Below are 15,418 nucleotides of genomic sequence, written 5' to 3'. Positions count from 1 at the left end.
CAGTCTAAAAGGAGGGGAGGGTTGTAGGGTCTTACCCCTTGAACTAGATCGATCTGCCAGTCTATGATGTTAAAAGATATCTACATGCTGGCAACACCGGAACGGAAGAAGATTATTAGGTAGTGAGTCGAGAGGGATGGCTGTGTGACGAGCGATAGTGCGGACGTGTTCACAACGCGCGGTGTGAGTGAAAATCGATGTGCAAATAAATGTAGTTTTGGTTTACCGAATCTTTTGGAATAATATTATTTAATATTGAGTGAAGCTTCTTCCGATAACTCTTGCGATAACTCAACACGTGTTTACAAGCTGTGTGCTGGGAGTGTGTAGGTGTGTGTTAGCTAGCTTGAAAAATAAAACCGTTTCTATTCGCACCACCTAGGTCAAAACAATCGTTTTTTGATTTGTACTGCAAAAGTATACTAGTATACTAGTTGAAAAGTGTACCATTTCATTGCAATTGAAAGAGAAAGTGAACAAAGAGAGCCTCTTAAATGCAGATAGGACCTATTGAAATGTTTGGCCTGAAATATGCTCTCTCAGCGGGAGCCAAACATCGGGAGCCAAACATTGAAGATGAAGGTTATGTTAAACCCTGTTGAACCTGTGTGATTGATTGAAGAGTATTGTTATCTAGGTGCTGCGGATATAATCAAAACTGTTGTCACGGTATCTCCATTTGCCGCTGTCAAGCCGTTGGAAAGCGAGGAGAAGGATAAACATTGTTTTAAGCCTATTTTAGCTAATTGTGTAACAACTGTGCATCAAAATTTCCATCGCGAAAGGAAAATAATATTGTCGTCGCGGTTGAATCCCGAAGTTTACCCACACCCGACAATCGAATCGAAAGCTAACGTCGGACGTAGTGCGCTGGACAGCGGACCTGGCCATCTATCCAGCGCACTGTGCCCGACGTACGTCCGACACACGGTTTAGGAGCATGCAGAAAAATGAGGTTTGTTTAAAACAATAAAACGCATGGTTGATTTTCAAACTGACTATTTATTTATTCCAAAGTTATGTTTCTTTGTTCTTACGTAGGATTTAACGATCTAAACAACCAATTCCCATCATTCCATATAAATAACGTTAAAAACTTCATTTGTATCTGTAGGAGTTCGTCGTTGATATAAATAACCAGAACACTTATATTTTCGTTCAAACAGTTCATTTTTAATCCTTTTTTTTTCAAACACGCACTACACTACCATCATGCACAAATTTCATTTCCAAACTGAAGCTCGCTCCCGAGGCCGCGATCTCGAACCGAAGCTTGTGTGCTTCTCTTTCGCTTCCATCCTTTTGTTTCGCTCTCGCCTATTGCCGACCATCACGCGGTTGCTGAATGCTTGCACCAATGCGCTGTTGCCGTTGCTTTCTTTTTCATTTCGTCACCTTTTCGTGTTCGCTACTCAAGTTGGTAGGGAAGTGACACTGAAGTGAATCGTTCAATTATTTTTTAATTAAAATTGTTTGAAGAATTCAATATGCGCAATATCACATTATACATTATACAATTTATTATTATTCTTTTATTTATTCCTACAGTATCAACAAAATGAGGACCACAAACATGGCCCGGAAGCACTCACACATCTTTAAAATTCTTACCCTAACATCGCCACAACGAAGGTGTAGCAAATCTATCACTCCAACTTCCATGTGCAGTTTTGGCCGTGAAGGATAACGCGCAGGCACTCAAGACAACATCCACAAAAAGTTGGTCGATTTCGCCTTTCTGTTTTTTTATTCGTTCTCGCTTCCATCCGCTCGACGAGTGTCTAAAAATAGATTTCCGAACTGCCGCAGGAGCAGCCATCACCAACACATTCCGGCTTTGTTAGAGGCAAAAGTGCAGTCGTTTAAAACAATCCGGTATTTTATTTTGAAACTACCAAATCTGTGTTTGTTTTAACAAACTGTCAAAAACTTTAGGCTACATTGTTATTGTTTTCTCCATTTCTGGCAACAAAAACAATATAGTTATCAAAAGTTTTGCTCAAGCAGCTTCAAATTAGGTAAGGAATCATAATACCCACGCTTTTTGCACCATTTCATTGCATAAACGGAGAATTCTAGATTGAGTTTAAATAAGGGCGAAAGTAACATGAAAGAGTTCTCTTCATCGACTCTCTCTTCTTCAAATTAAAGTGACAAGATGCAAGTATTGTTGAACTTTTTGGTCATAAATCGCTAGGTTGCGATGCAATCTAGCGCCTAAGTGTAAAAAAGTTCGATTGAATTTGCATCTTATCACTTTAATTTGCAGAAGAGAGAGAGTCGATGAAGAGAACTCTCTCATGTTACTTTCACCCTTATTTAAACTCAATCTAGAATTGACCATCTCACCATACTAAAATTCAGCTCATTACTACAAATCCAGTATACTACATCGAACGTGCCCCATTAGGCTGACACAAATTTCGATTTTCTCTTATGTCGCCGCCCCCTCGGAAAATTTTGGTAGGAAAACGACATTTTGAAGGGGGACACAAATAAATTGTTCAACAAATTAAAAAAATTTATAGTGAAATTAGAGTCGCCGAGAAAATTTCTTAATAAATCCGATAAGTTTGATGATTTTGCCTAATTGTTTGGGTAACTTTTCATCAAAAACGTTTATTATTTATCATGCCCCCCTTGACGAGTCATCGAGCAATGTGACAAAAGAAGAAAATGGGATTTGTTCTGGCCTTATTTAAGAACTATTAAGGGTGTGAACCATTTCGCTTATTCGTTTAACTTTTAGTTAAAATGTGACACTTGGATAGTTCTAGATTGGGTTTAAATAAGGGCGAAAGTAACATGAGAGAGTTCTCTTCATCGACTCTCTCTTCTTCAAATTAAAGTGACAAGAGGCAAGTATGGTTGAACTTTTTGGTCATAAATCGCTAGAATGCGATGCAATCTAGCGTCTAAGAGTAAAAAAGTTCGATTGAATTTGCATCTTGTCACTTTAATTTGCAGAAGAGAGAGTCGATGAAGAGAACTCTCTCATGTTACTTTCGCCCTTATTTAAACTCAATCTAGAGTTATTTGCCATCGAAAAGTTAAAAAATAACCACGACGGCGGTCCATTTGAAATTTGACAGACGAGTAGTTATTTGGAACAAAATACAGTACGCAGCCTAATCATTGCGAACAAAAACTAACTATCGAACTGTCAACACGCTAAGATCAGTTTACCCATAAATGAGTAGTTGATTCACCCATATTTGGGTTTTATATGCATTACTCATATTATGGGTAAAATGTACTGAGAAAAAACGGTAAACAATACCCATATTGTTGGTTAAGTGAGTTTACTCAAATATGGGTAAGCATGATTTACCCATATTTGGATGAAAATTGGCAGTCGCGATTTTGTGGAAGCAGCAGCAGCAGTGAGCACAACCACGACTGGGAGGAGGAATTCGGCCATAATCATCGGGATGTACGAGATAAGCTGGTGGAAATTACACGGAATAGCTGTGACGCCCAGTTGAGATTGCTGAAACGCAAGTGAAAGCTGCCGCCGCCCAGCAATGATTTAGAAAAAAGCGTTCCGGTGGGGATTATCCGAGAGGTAAGTGTTTCAGAGCTCAGGATTTTACCGTGAGGGAAATTTACTGGACTCAACCACAAATGTTTTTCCAGATATGGTTTTCATTGGCCAAGTGGACATCCGTCGTCAGGACTCCTGAGGCGAACGGTACGCAATAGGATGTTTTCCGTGCCCAGTGCGATCAAGAGTACGATGCCACCGTTGCCGATGTTCAGCCGGAATCGATCCCTTCGATTGCTACGAAGTGCACCAGCCGGTCTGTCGTCGCCAAGGCATCTCCCTCGTTGGCTCCGATTCCACGGTACGATGGCATTCCGCCGCAGCGGGGTATATCGTGGGATCTCCGCCACCACCCCGAGCACCATCTCATCCGATGTATTAGGATTGACCACAGCTGTCGTAAACTAGGTCGTCATCGATGCGAGCGGGAACGCAATTTTATCATTTTTTTCTACTTCTGTTTTAATATGTATTAGTTCTGGAGCTCGATTTGAATAGGTCGTATGTGCTTTTGTCGATATAAAATTCGATCAGTTTATTTTAGTCATTGTAGCAATCTGGCAGATATTTTGCAAACTTTTAATGATGGAACAGAAAGCCTGTTTTGTGAGGATTCTGCTGTATGTATCAACTTTGCTCAACTTCAACGGTTTTCGCTATAATAAGCGAATCCAATTGATCGAATTTTTAATCGACAAAAGCACATACGACCTATTCAAATCGAGCTCCAGAGTTTGTTTAAGATTAGAATAAAGCTTCTTGTTTCTTTTTTATTTAATTTCTTTGTACATTGTATAAATTTATATGAATAAGAAATATTTATAAATTTTAAATAAATATAAATTTCAGAGATAAAACATTTACTCAAATATGCGTAAAATTTACTCAAAATAAAATATTTATATATGGGTAAATATTACCTATATTTTTCATATATCCCCATTACTCAAATATGGGTAATGGGGCTTTACCCATAAAATGAGGTTGTGCACTTTTCGGCGATTATGAGTAAACTTTACTCATATTTGGGTAAACTGACCTTTGCGTGAAGACTAACCCTGCTCGCGAGTAGGGTTATTTCCAAAATAACTATCAAAGTGTCAAATTTTAACTAAAAGTTAAACGAATAAGCGAAATGGTTCACACCCTAAGGGTGTGAACCATTTCGCTTATTCGTTTAACTTTTAGTTAAAATTTGACACCTTGGTAGTTATTTTCCATCGGATGGTTAAAAATAACTACGAGGCTGGCCCATTTGAAATGTGACAGGCGAGTAGTTATTTGGAACAAAATACAGTACGCAGCCAAATCATTGCGAACAAAAAATAACTATCGAACTGTCAAGACTAACCCTGCTCGGGAGTACACGGAAAAAACAGATTACCTAAAAAATACGTTAAAAGAACGCAAAAATAAGTAAACCGCTTGAACTTTTTACCCAGCAGTGGGTTGTTTCCTCGCACTCCCACTCGCAATGTTGTCAAAAACAAAGCGAGAAGCAGCTACCTAGCCGATAATGTCCGTGCGAGAAGCCAAATTTGGGTTTTTTGCCGTTTACCCAAAAGTGGGTTTATTTCAACCCACTAGAGTACTTCGAAAGTCAACGCTAGGTAAAAAGAACTTTGCGATGGGTTGCAATTTTCTGCCGGGATCAAACGGAAACTATCCACTCAGAGCTTTAACGCGGTATAGCCAAATTTGGGTTCTCGCACGGAAGAGCCGATATGAGTGAAAAGAACCTATATTTGGGCTGAGGGTTGCGGACTGAAATTTGGCAGCAGCCAGGCTGCTGCCAAACCTCCAAAATGATCAGAGTGTGCCTGGTTACAAGTTCGGTTTGCTAAGTCACGCTAAAACAAGTGAAACGATTAATGACACACAAACTTTTCCTGCGGATACAAGAATGCTTTTCTGAGTGAAAATTATATGTAAAACTTGCCCAAAATTGGTTCAATATTCTTTCAAACCAGTATAAGACCAAATCAGCTGAATAAATGTGCTTAAATTTTACTTTTCTTGTAATTGATATATTTAAAACTTGTGTGAAGCAGTTTATGCGTGCGCTTTGAAATTGATCTCCATAGAGATAAGAAACTCAACCACGGGGAGCACTGGAGGAAACAATACGCGCTCAAATTGAATGACCAGAAGAATTGAGTCCGCACACCTCAGTATTTGGGTTGATTTCTGGTTCCGTGTAGGGTTTTTTTTTTTCCTTCTCCTTTATTTTGGCACAGACCTATTGATCCATATTTGCCAGGCTGTCAAGTGATGTTTTTCAAAATGTCAGTTAACAGATCAACGAATTCACTAGTTGATTTTTCTCTCAAGTCTCCATCAATCAAAACTCAACAATTGGCAGCTGCTCCATCGGAAAACAGTGCAGACTACACTCGCGAATCAAAAAGGATTCAAACGTTTACTCTTGTTTCCTCTAGGAAGTTGGCTAATTGAGAATATTCACCATTATTTTTATTTTTTAGGATGTCATACAGTGATTTTTTGTTTTCGAGTATTGGATACTTCCGCCTTGCAGACGACAGTTTGGAACAGTCAAAAAGTATGTGAAAAATGTCTTCCTTTACCTGGCAAGTCTCGCATAATTCCGAGCGGATCAAATTCCACCTGGCTAGTCTTTCCTTGGTAGCTGTATGAAATGTGCGAATTCTGCCTAACTGTATTGTCTGGCTAGTTGGTAGGTGTATGTCTTTGAACCACGGTTTCAGCGTTATTTGTGGCAATATTTTGAAATGTTCTTTTCCTTTTTCTCTTGATATTTCTATGTATTCTTTGTTCCATTCTCGTTGTATTTCATTTTTGAACGCTAATAGACAGTCATCTAAAGTTAGTGGATAGTTTTCTATTTCAGTTCTTTTTGTTCCCAGTTTTGCTGCTCTATCTGCTCTATCATTTCCCACTATATTTGCATGACCTGGAATCCATTGAATTATTATTTCCTGAATATTGTTGAACTGAACTATCGAGTAAAGGTGGTTTATCAAGTAATTATTTTCCTGTCTACTGTTATCTAACATACTGCAACTACTTTGTGAATCTGTAAAAATAACAATTTTAAATTGGTTTATACTGATGGCATACTCTATTGCTTCTATTATTCCAACTAATTCTGCGTTCATTATACTAAACTCTTCCTTTAATTTGTAACTAAAAGATGATTTTGTTTGTTGGTCGTATATCCCATACCCTACACCTTCCAAGGTTTTCGATCCGTCTGTAAATATTTGATAATACCTTTCGTATTTTTCTCTTATTAACTGTAAAACTATTGCTTTTTGAATTTCTTTTGACGTATTTGTTTTGTTAACTGTTCCTATTTTAGAAATTATTACTAGTTTACTTTTATCTGGAGGGTTTATCATGTTTTGGTTAAATTTACATTGTAATAGATGATAATTATTTAAAGATGCGGTTTTTTGAATGTAGCTTGTATGTTTTGGCAAAGTATCTGAATTAATTAAATTGTTAAGACTTTCTGTTATTGGACTGTTATTATAATATAAGTTTTTAAGTATTTCTTTAAATGTGAGATATTGTGCTCTGTATTTCAAAGGCAATTCTCCTGTTTCTGCAAATAATACTTGATTTGGTGTAGACTGTAGGTACCTGAATGTTGTTCTTAATGACAAGTTTTGTATTTTTTCAATTCTTTGTAAATCTGTTTTAGACGCTGCCGAATAAATGGTTATGCCATAATCTATCTGTGATCTTACTATTGATTTATTCACCTGACTCAGTGTTGTTGGATGTGCTCCTCCCTTTTTCCTACTTAGCATTTTTATAATATTTATCTTCTTTTTTGCTTTGTTGGTTATTTCTGTAATGTGAGTTTTAAATGAAAGCTTGTTATCTATCCAAATCCCTAAGTATCTATGAACGAATTTTAATTCAACTGGTTGGTTATTTATTTTAATTTGTACATTATCCGGAATATTATTATCAAAACAAATTGCTGCTGATTTATTTGGGTTAACAATTAAATCTAAATCATGTAAAGCTGTACAGATGGAATCCAAGGTATTATTCATTTTGTTTACAGCTGTTGGAATATTTTCGCTTTCAATAAAAATCGCAAAGTCATCTGCAAACTGTATTAGTACACCCTCTTCCGCTAATTCATGAATTGAACTCGTGTAAATATTAAAAAGTATCGGGGAAAGCGGACAACCTTGGGGCAGTCCTTTATTTGTTATTCTTTCTATTTCAGTTCCATCGTTCATAATAATTTTAACCTTTCTTTCCCTTAAATAGTAATAACACCAATCTATTAATTCATCCGGAAACTTTTTCTCTTTCAAAATATTCAGTAGTTTTTCAATATTTACATTATCGAATGCCTTTGATAAATCTAAAAATGTACAAAGCGAAAAATGTTTTTTATTTTTTGAATGATTAATTTTTGCTATTAACATATTTACACAGTTTATTGCTGATGTTTTTTGTTTAAACCCAAAGGAATATTGTGGAAGCGGGGAATGTAGTTTAATAAATTCAACAAGTTTTGTTTTGTATGAAATATTTATTGTTTTCAGAAAAACCGGGATCAAACATATTGGTCGATAAGATCTAGCATCATTTTCTTCTTTTTCAGGTTTTAAGATTGCAACTGTTTTAATTTCAAGCCAACTTTTAGGAATTTGTCTGGAATGAATCACTTCGTTACACATTTCTGTAATTTTAATCATTAGATCTAAATTTAATTGCTTTAAAAAGTAATATGATATGTTATCCGGTCCGGGTGCAGATGTATCTTTTTTAGAATTGATTATATTTTGAATTTCTCTTAACGTTATTTTATGTTTTCCCATTGTATTTGTGGGACTATACTTTATATCCGTTGTTTTGTTTGGAAAATTGAGATTCATGAATTCCGATGCTAGATTTTTATCGTTCAATAGTTTTATGTTGTTTTTCTTCGGAAAACCTCCACTAATCATTTTAACCGTTGTCCATAATTCTTTTATGTTCATGTCCGGTGTCAAACTGTCAGTTAGTTCTCTGTATGATTTCCTTTTTTCTTTTCTTATTTCTGCTTTCAGTATAGTTCTCGCTTTCTTAAATTCTAGGAAATTTTGTAAAGTTAAGTTGTTAAAATATTTGATTAAAAGTTTGTTTTTGTCATCATATAATTTCTGTATTGTCGTTGTCCACCATTTTTTAGGGTGATTAGTTTTAGAAGGTTTGAATTTAGCGTCGTCAATACATTTCTTGAATTTGATACTTAATTGTTCAGGGTCCTCAATTTCTTCCGGTAAAATATTGTTCAAGTTTTCTAATGCTTGTTTTTTGTTGATTTGTGTTAAGTTGTATTCATAGTATTTAGCTTGGTTTATGATTTCAAATAATATTATTTTATGTTCTCCACAGATTTCTTGATCCAGAACTGACCATTCTACTTTAGGTGCTATACTTGTTGAAACTATTGTTAAATCTATTGCTGAAGGCGTCGAATTAGGATGTCTGATTGTAGTTGGATTACCGTCATTCATTACCATGAGTTCAGTATTTTCTAACACTTCTACTAACAATTCCCCACGGGCGCAGGTTTTATTCGATTGATTCCATGTTGGATGATGTGCATTTAAATCTCCTGCCAAGATTGTGGAAATATTAGATTTGTCTATGAAGTCTATTAACTTAAGCAACTGTGTTTTTAGTTGACTATTTCCGATGTTTGGTGGTATGTATATTGAAAAAATCATTAAACTGTTAACTGTGTTATTTGTTTTAATTGCTACTGCTTCAATGGGGTGAATATTTGGTAAAGAAACTATTGTAAAGTCTATTTCATTTCTAATCAATAATCCAACTCCTCCATATCCCTTTTCTCTGCATTTTTTAATGAATTTATAACCAGAAAAAATAAAGTTTTCATCCTGTTTAATCCAAATTTCTGAAAGAATTGCAATGTCAATTTTATGTTGCTGTAATAGTACTGTTAGTAGTGAACGGTTAGCTGCTGGTCTTATGCTGTTAATGTTATTTTGTAGAATGGTTAGGTTCCTGACCGCGTCCATTCTGAATTATTTGGTTGTGTTATTAGAGGGTTCTCGTTGGGTTTGAGAAATGTTGGGTTCACTATTTCCTGTAGTTGATCGCTTATTTGTTTAAGTATTTCATCGCTGTTATTTGTTTGTTTGTTGTCTTTTTTGTTACTGATGGTTTTGTCTATTTTGTCTTTTATTTGCTTGATCTTAGTTATCATTTTGTTCATGTTCAGTTGTTTAATCATTTCCATTTTGAGTGAATTTACTATTTGTTCCAGTTCGACTTTTGTTATGTATTTCTCTTCTGTGATTTCTTGTGTATTCGACTTGTTCTTATTGTTTGTGTATGTTTGAGTCTGACTTTCTTGTACATTCGGTTTACTATGAGGGTTTGTGTCCTGTTGAGCTTTTGGGTTCCAGTTTGTTTCTTGTGGGATCGCTTCATCTGATTTGTCAGTTATTGGAGGGAATTCTTCGTTAGACTGTAGCCTTATTTCTGTTTGAGATTTTCGCGGGTATCGTTTTTCTGCCTCGTTAAAGGTTAGTTTATTGTATGCCATTGACTTGTTTATATTTTCCTGCCTGATCCTTTCTTTGCAATTTACATCAAAAGCCTTGTGTGAACCTCCGCAATGGAAGCACCTGAGGTCCAGTGACTTACAATCCTTGCCTTCGTGATCCCCATTCGCGCAAATGTAACATCTTTGTTGTCCTGACTTACACGCCTTGACCCTATGACCGTATCTTAGACATTTGTAGCAGAACTTTACCGGAAAAAGGTAAACCTCCACTATTTTTGGGATTCCAAAAATAATTACTTCCCTTGGCAACTTGTCACCTTCAGCATAAATTTTCACGCTGTAGGTAGGTACTAATTTTCCTTTTTCCATTTTCTGTATCCTTTCCACCTTCTTGATGTTTATTCTTTCCGATTCCAGTTTTTCCAATATTTCTTGTTCTGGGATACTTGGAGGGATGTCTCTCACTACCCCGATGGTTTCCTTGAACATGGCCGGTACGTAAATTTTGTATTTGAATGTTTCCTTGAGAATTTTCGAGTTAATCAGATTTTCTGCATGTTTCGGGTTTGCAAATGTTATTCTGTATCTATTTTTGCCAGCTGTTTTCAATTCCGTGTAGTTTGTAATTTTGATGTTGTGCAGGGTTCTAGCTAATTCCATAACATGAATATTGGTTGTTGGATCTGTTGGTTCTATGAAAAAAGTTGTGAACAATTTGTTTTTTTCCCAACCATCTTCAAGGAAACCATCTCGCTCCTTGTATTTTTCGCTTACGTCCATTTTTGTCTTTCCGATCTTGTCCTTCTCACTATCGCCATTTTGTTTTTCCCTGTCTTTGTCCTTCTTCCTCTTCTTCCTACCTTTCTTCTGGTCGTCCTCACCGTCGCTACTCATTTTTCTACGTAGGGACAAAACCCCGTCACTAGCTGATTCGTATCCTGTACCTGAGTCAAGTTCCTGATCAGTGTCGTCTACAAGGCCCGAAGACCTTCCAAACTCGCCATCTTCCACTGACATCCAACGAGGCGCATAAACCTCGTGGGTTGGTGATTATAATCTCGAAAGCCACCCCCCCCCCCCAAGGGCGCTTGAGAAACGGAATCTTCACTTACCAATCGATAATCTGCACTGCCTTCACAACTTTACAACTAACAACTATAAAAATTAAGACCAATTACTACTATTTTGAGAACACTCAACTTATTTAATGGCTATCAATCTGCCTTTTTTCTCGCGGACGCTCACTTGCAACACCTGTAAATACTTCACAACTGTACTCGCCGATCGTTGGTTGGAGAATGTCCGTGTAGGGTTATTTTCAAAATACCTATCGAAGCGTCAAATTTTAACTAAAAGTTAAACGAACAAGCGAAACGGTTCACAGCCTAAAAATCGAATCTAACGTGCACTAACGGTACACGCTAACCCACAGTTACTCCGGGGCCTTGATTTTGTTAATTTATTTCAATTTTGGATTTTTTATAAAAAGTTCCCAATTCCCATGTGCTGTTTACTTACCTGATGCAGGAACAGTTCTCCGGAAGAATTTCACTGTTTTTCCGTCATTTATCCTCATATGTATTTGTCGTGGAAACATCCATAATTTCCAGCGTTCTCCTGACCGCTGCCATATTCTCAAGCCGGAAAGTGACAAAGTGCCGATTACCCAGAGATCTGTACCCAGATTCAAGAAATCTGGATTTTAACAACTGCTAACAACATGAAAATCCGGGTAGAATCCGAGGTAGAATCGACCCAGGCGAAGGGTAAATAGTGGTTTCTGCTTTTAGTGGTGTTGCGTGTACGTACACGTTGCATTACACGAACACTACTTGAGTTACTGGTTGAAAATAGTAAACAAAAATCAGCTGTTCCCGGTAAAATCAGATGGGCATATTTTCAACCAGTAGATTTGCATTAGTGTTCGTGACGCCGCGCTGCGAAACCACTATAGTTTCAGGTTAGCGTACACGGAAAAAATATTAAAACCCAAAGAATAAGTTTTAAAAACTCAAATTTGGCTAAACTGCTTTTAGTTTTATTGCTATGTGCATTCAAGATGCAAACGGTGCCCAAATGCGCTTCAAACGCGGTAACACATGTTACCAAAGGAAACGTAGCAACCATAGCCAATATCACCGCCAACCAAGAATTCGAAAACTCCCACTGACATCGGGTTACTTGTTAGAAAATCTTACCGCATTTGGTGCTCCCGCATTTGATATTTGCATTTTGGATGCACACAGCAATAACTCAAAGTTGGGTTGTTTTCTCCCTCGCCCCACCGCAATGTTGTCGAAAACAAAGAGAGAAGCACCGACGCATCCGCTGCTCTTCCGTGGAAGAAGCCAAATTTGGGTTTTCTTGAGTTAACCCAAATTTGCGTCATTTGAGGCCTCCGTTGGGTGAAAATAACTTACCAGTGGGTTAATTTTTTTGCCGCTCTCAAACGAGAACTACTCACTCACCACTTTCGCTGTTTGACGCAAATTTGAGTTATTCCACGGAAGACCGGGATTGCGTCAAAACAACTTAAATTTGGGTTGATTTGTAGTTCCGTGTACTTTTCAGAAGCACGCAGCCTCTTACCCGCCTATGAAAATTCTCGTTCAGAAAACATTCTTTTTCGACCTTGCGGCTAGCACCCCATAGATTTTTGACTGCGCGGCCTCGACTGTGCCGTGCTGTCAAAATATTGTTTCTGATGAGACTGAAATCGCAGGCATTTTCTGTGCACGTAGGTAAAATATTAAAAATCCAGTCAAAAAATTGCACAAATCATAGAATTTAGTAGGTTAATTGAAGCGAAATAGTAGTGGAACATTTTGAAGACAGATCGGTGCAGTTTGCGTGATTTGGCTTCGAATTTGTCTCATGGCGAAGGTGCTAATCATCGAACCCTTTTATGGTGGCTCCCACAAACAGTTGCTCGACACTTTTCTTCAACGTAAGTAAAATGGAAAGATTCTGCACGGTACTCTGAGGTGACCCTCCCTTCCTTCACAGAATTTCACCCGGCCGAATATGACTTGTTCACGTTAACCGCCAAAAAATGGCACTGGCGTTCTCGAATCGGCGCTCTCTACTTCTCCGAGACCATTCCAAGGGACCATCAGTACAAAACCCTGTTCACTAGCTCGGTGCTGAATCTGGCCGAGCTGATTGGGCTCCGGCCGGACTTGGCCATCTGCCGGAAGATAGTGTACTTCCACGAGAACCAACTGAACTACCCGGTGCGGGAAATCAAAGAACGAGACTGCCAGTACGGTTTGAACCAGATTATGACCTGTCTCAGCGCGGACCAGATTGTGTTCAATTCGCAGTACAATAAGATATCCTTCCTGGACAATATCAAAAGCTTCCTGAACATTGCGCCGGATTTGAAGCTGAAAAATTTGAGGGAAAAGTTGGAACCGCGCTGCGAGGTCCTCTACTTTCCGATTCCGTTCCACACAATACCGAAGCGCATATTCACCAAGAACGAGTAAGTATAACTAGATTTTATGAGAATATCTCAACAATCTTGTGAGGCTGCGAAGAATCTAGGGCCCATATAGCCGAACAGCGTGGGTATTCAGCAAGACCGATATACCTACGTATTTTCCATCTGAAAGAAATAAAGTAAAGATTCGATTCCGAGCAAATATGGAAGAATTAAAAATTTTCACAAAATACCTTTATCAATTCTTTTTAGCAAACCGTTGCATTTGATCTGGCCTCACCGATGGGAGCACGATAAAAATCCTCAATTTCTGACCAACACGCTGCTGGAATTGAACAAACGCCAGGTGGACTTCCGGGTGTCGATCCTGGGCGAACGAGCTCAATCCATACCGGAGTGCTTCGAAAACATTGGAGAACTGTTGAAGGAGAAGTTGATCAACTTTGGATTTCTGAGCAAAGATGAATACTATCGCACCCTACTGGATGGAGATGTCGTAATTTCAACAGCGGGACATGAGTTTTACGGAGTCGCCATGTAAGTTTCAATTTCAATAAAGAAATTAATAGTTTAATTACCTCCCCTCTTTCAGGTTGGAAGCTTCTTACTGCGGTTGCCTACCGGTTGCACCAAACAAGCTAGTCTACCCGGAAATTTATCCAGAGACCAGTTTGTACAACACTTCGAACCAGCTAATTAAAATGCTGTACAATTGGTGCAAAAATAGACACCTGTTCGAGCGTGATCGGGCCATTTTCTACGAAAACTTCGACTTCGAGAAATACTCCGCGGTAAGCATTGTTCCCAAGTTCATATCGATGATCAGAGCGCACACCGGCGGCACTCCAGCCATGGTAAACGGGGTCTAGGCCATGTGCGTTCCGTAGCTCAATTCTAAAACCGATCGATGCTAGCTGCTCTAGAAGATTTAAATTCTTCCAATAAATTCGTAACTGTCGGTAATAGGCCAAATATGTGTAAGTGCGAGGTAGTCGCCATACGAAAAAAAAAAAAAGATCGACAACGTGCAATCTCGCGCCAATTATCTATCCACTATTATAAGTAGGGTCTCCAAAGGCACAAAACTGTTTGTTCTAATCATTAGTGTTACGAAAATGGTTTATTGTCAGTCGAACAATTGTTTTAAACATTATTTGTTTTAGATAATTTTGTAATAGTTAAATCAACAAAATCATAACTGAGCTTAAACATTTTAAATCAAAGGGAACTGTTTTGGCATTTTTGTTTTCAGCTTTTAATAATAAGTTGATTGTTTTAGAGGTGGTCAATGAAAAATGGGTATTGTATATTACAGTACAACAGTCAAAATTCTATACCTAAATGAAATTGAAATATCGGGAATCAACATATTCATAGATAATAAAATACTGTCGTCAATATTATTCAATTTCAAAAACCTCATTGTCCGAAATGAACTTTGTTTTCCATATTTGCTGTACAGCAGCCGCCCGATAACTGACTGCTCTTTGACTGGACAGTTTTTTTTTACTAGGCGCTCGATACTTGGGTCAAAGCCCTGTTAAAAAGCAGTTGTCTGTCTGAAAATGTGTTGTTATGTTTGTAAATCGATAAACAGAACACAATTCAGTAACAAATTTTGAAAACGACGTATAATCAATGGTGTAGCATTGATTATACGTCGTTTTCAAAATTTGTTACTGAATTTATGTCAAAGGCCGACGCCTGATTAATCGTTTTTCTTTTACTTTCGCGAAGGGTTTTGGTAGCAGTTTGCCGACGTCGATACTATTCGATTTTCTTCCGCTTGTCGGTGGGGTTCCTTCAAGTTTGAAGAACTTGAAGGTACAGATGATGTCTCCTCAACCTAAGACTACAAGATGGCATACACCTCTATAGTTCGGAACTCACGCCCAAATTTCGGGTT

The 15,418-nt window shown here is 37.7% G+C and overlaps 1 protein-coding gene across 1 annotated transcript; it reads left to right on the top strand.

Annotated features, from left to right (window-relative positions):
* The first annotated feature begins 12,738 nt into the window (after nucleotides 1-12,738).
* On the top strand, nucleotides 12,739-14,915 carry LOC109408297 (glycosyltransferase-like domain-containing protein 1-like). Its single transcript, XM_019681568.3, has 4 exons — nucleotides 12,739-13,017; nucleotides 13,077-13,554; nucleotides 13,765-14,049; nucleotides 14,105-14,915. Exons 1-4 carry the CDS (start codon nucleotides 12,945-12,947, stop codon nucleotides 14,379-14,381), a joined length of 1,113 nt encoding a protein of 370 aa, XP_019537113.2. The 5' UTR covers nucleotides 12,739-12,944; the 3' UTR covers nucleotides 14,382-14,915.
* The last annotated feature ends 503 nt before the right edge of the window (nucleotides 14,916-15,418 follow it).

Source organism: Aedes albopictus, unplaced genomic scaffold, assembly GCF_035046485.1.
Source record: "Aedes albopictus strain Foshan unplaced genomic scaffold, AalbF5 HiC_scaffold_47, whole genome shotgun sequence".
Taxonomy (NCBI): Eukaryota; Metazoa; Arthropoda; class Insecta; order Diptera; family Culicidae; genus Aedes; species Aedes albopictus.
This window is presented reverse-complemented; position numbering and strand designations above follow the sequence as displayed.

Bases quoted from the DNA above. Each gene is read 5' to 3' on its own strand.
- LOC109408297 (XM_019681568.3), top strand. From the start codon at position 12,945: ATGGCGAAGGTGCTAATCATCGAACCCTTTTATGGTGGCTCCCACAAA. The intron at 13,555-13,764 runs GTAAGTATAACT...AATTCTTTTTAG, and splicing joins CGCATATTCACCAAGAACGA to CAAACCGTTGCATTTGATCT. The intron at 14,050-14,104 runs GTAAGTTTCAAT...CCCCTCTTTCAG, and splicing joins GAGTTTTACGGAGTCGCCAT to GTTGGAAGCTTCTTACTGCG.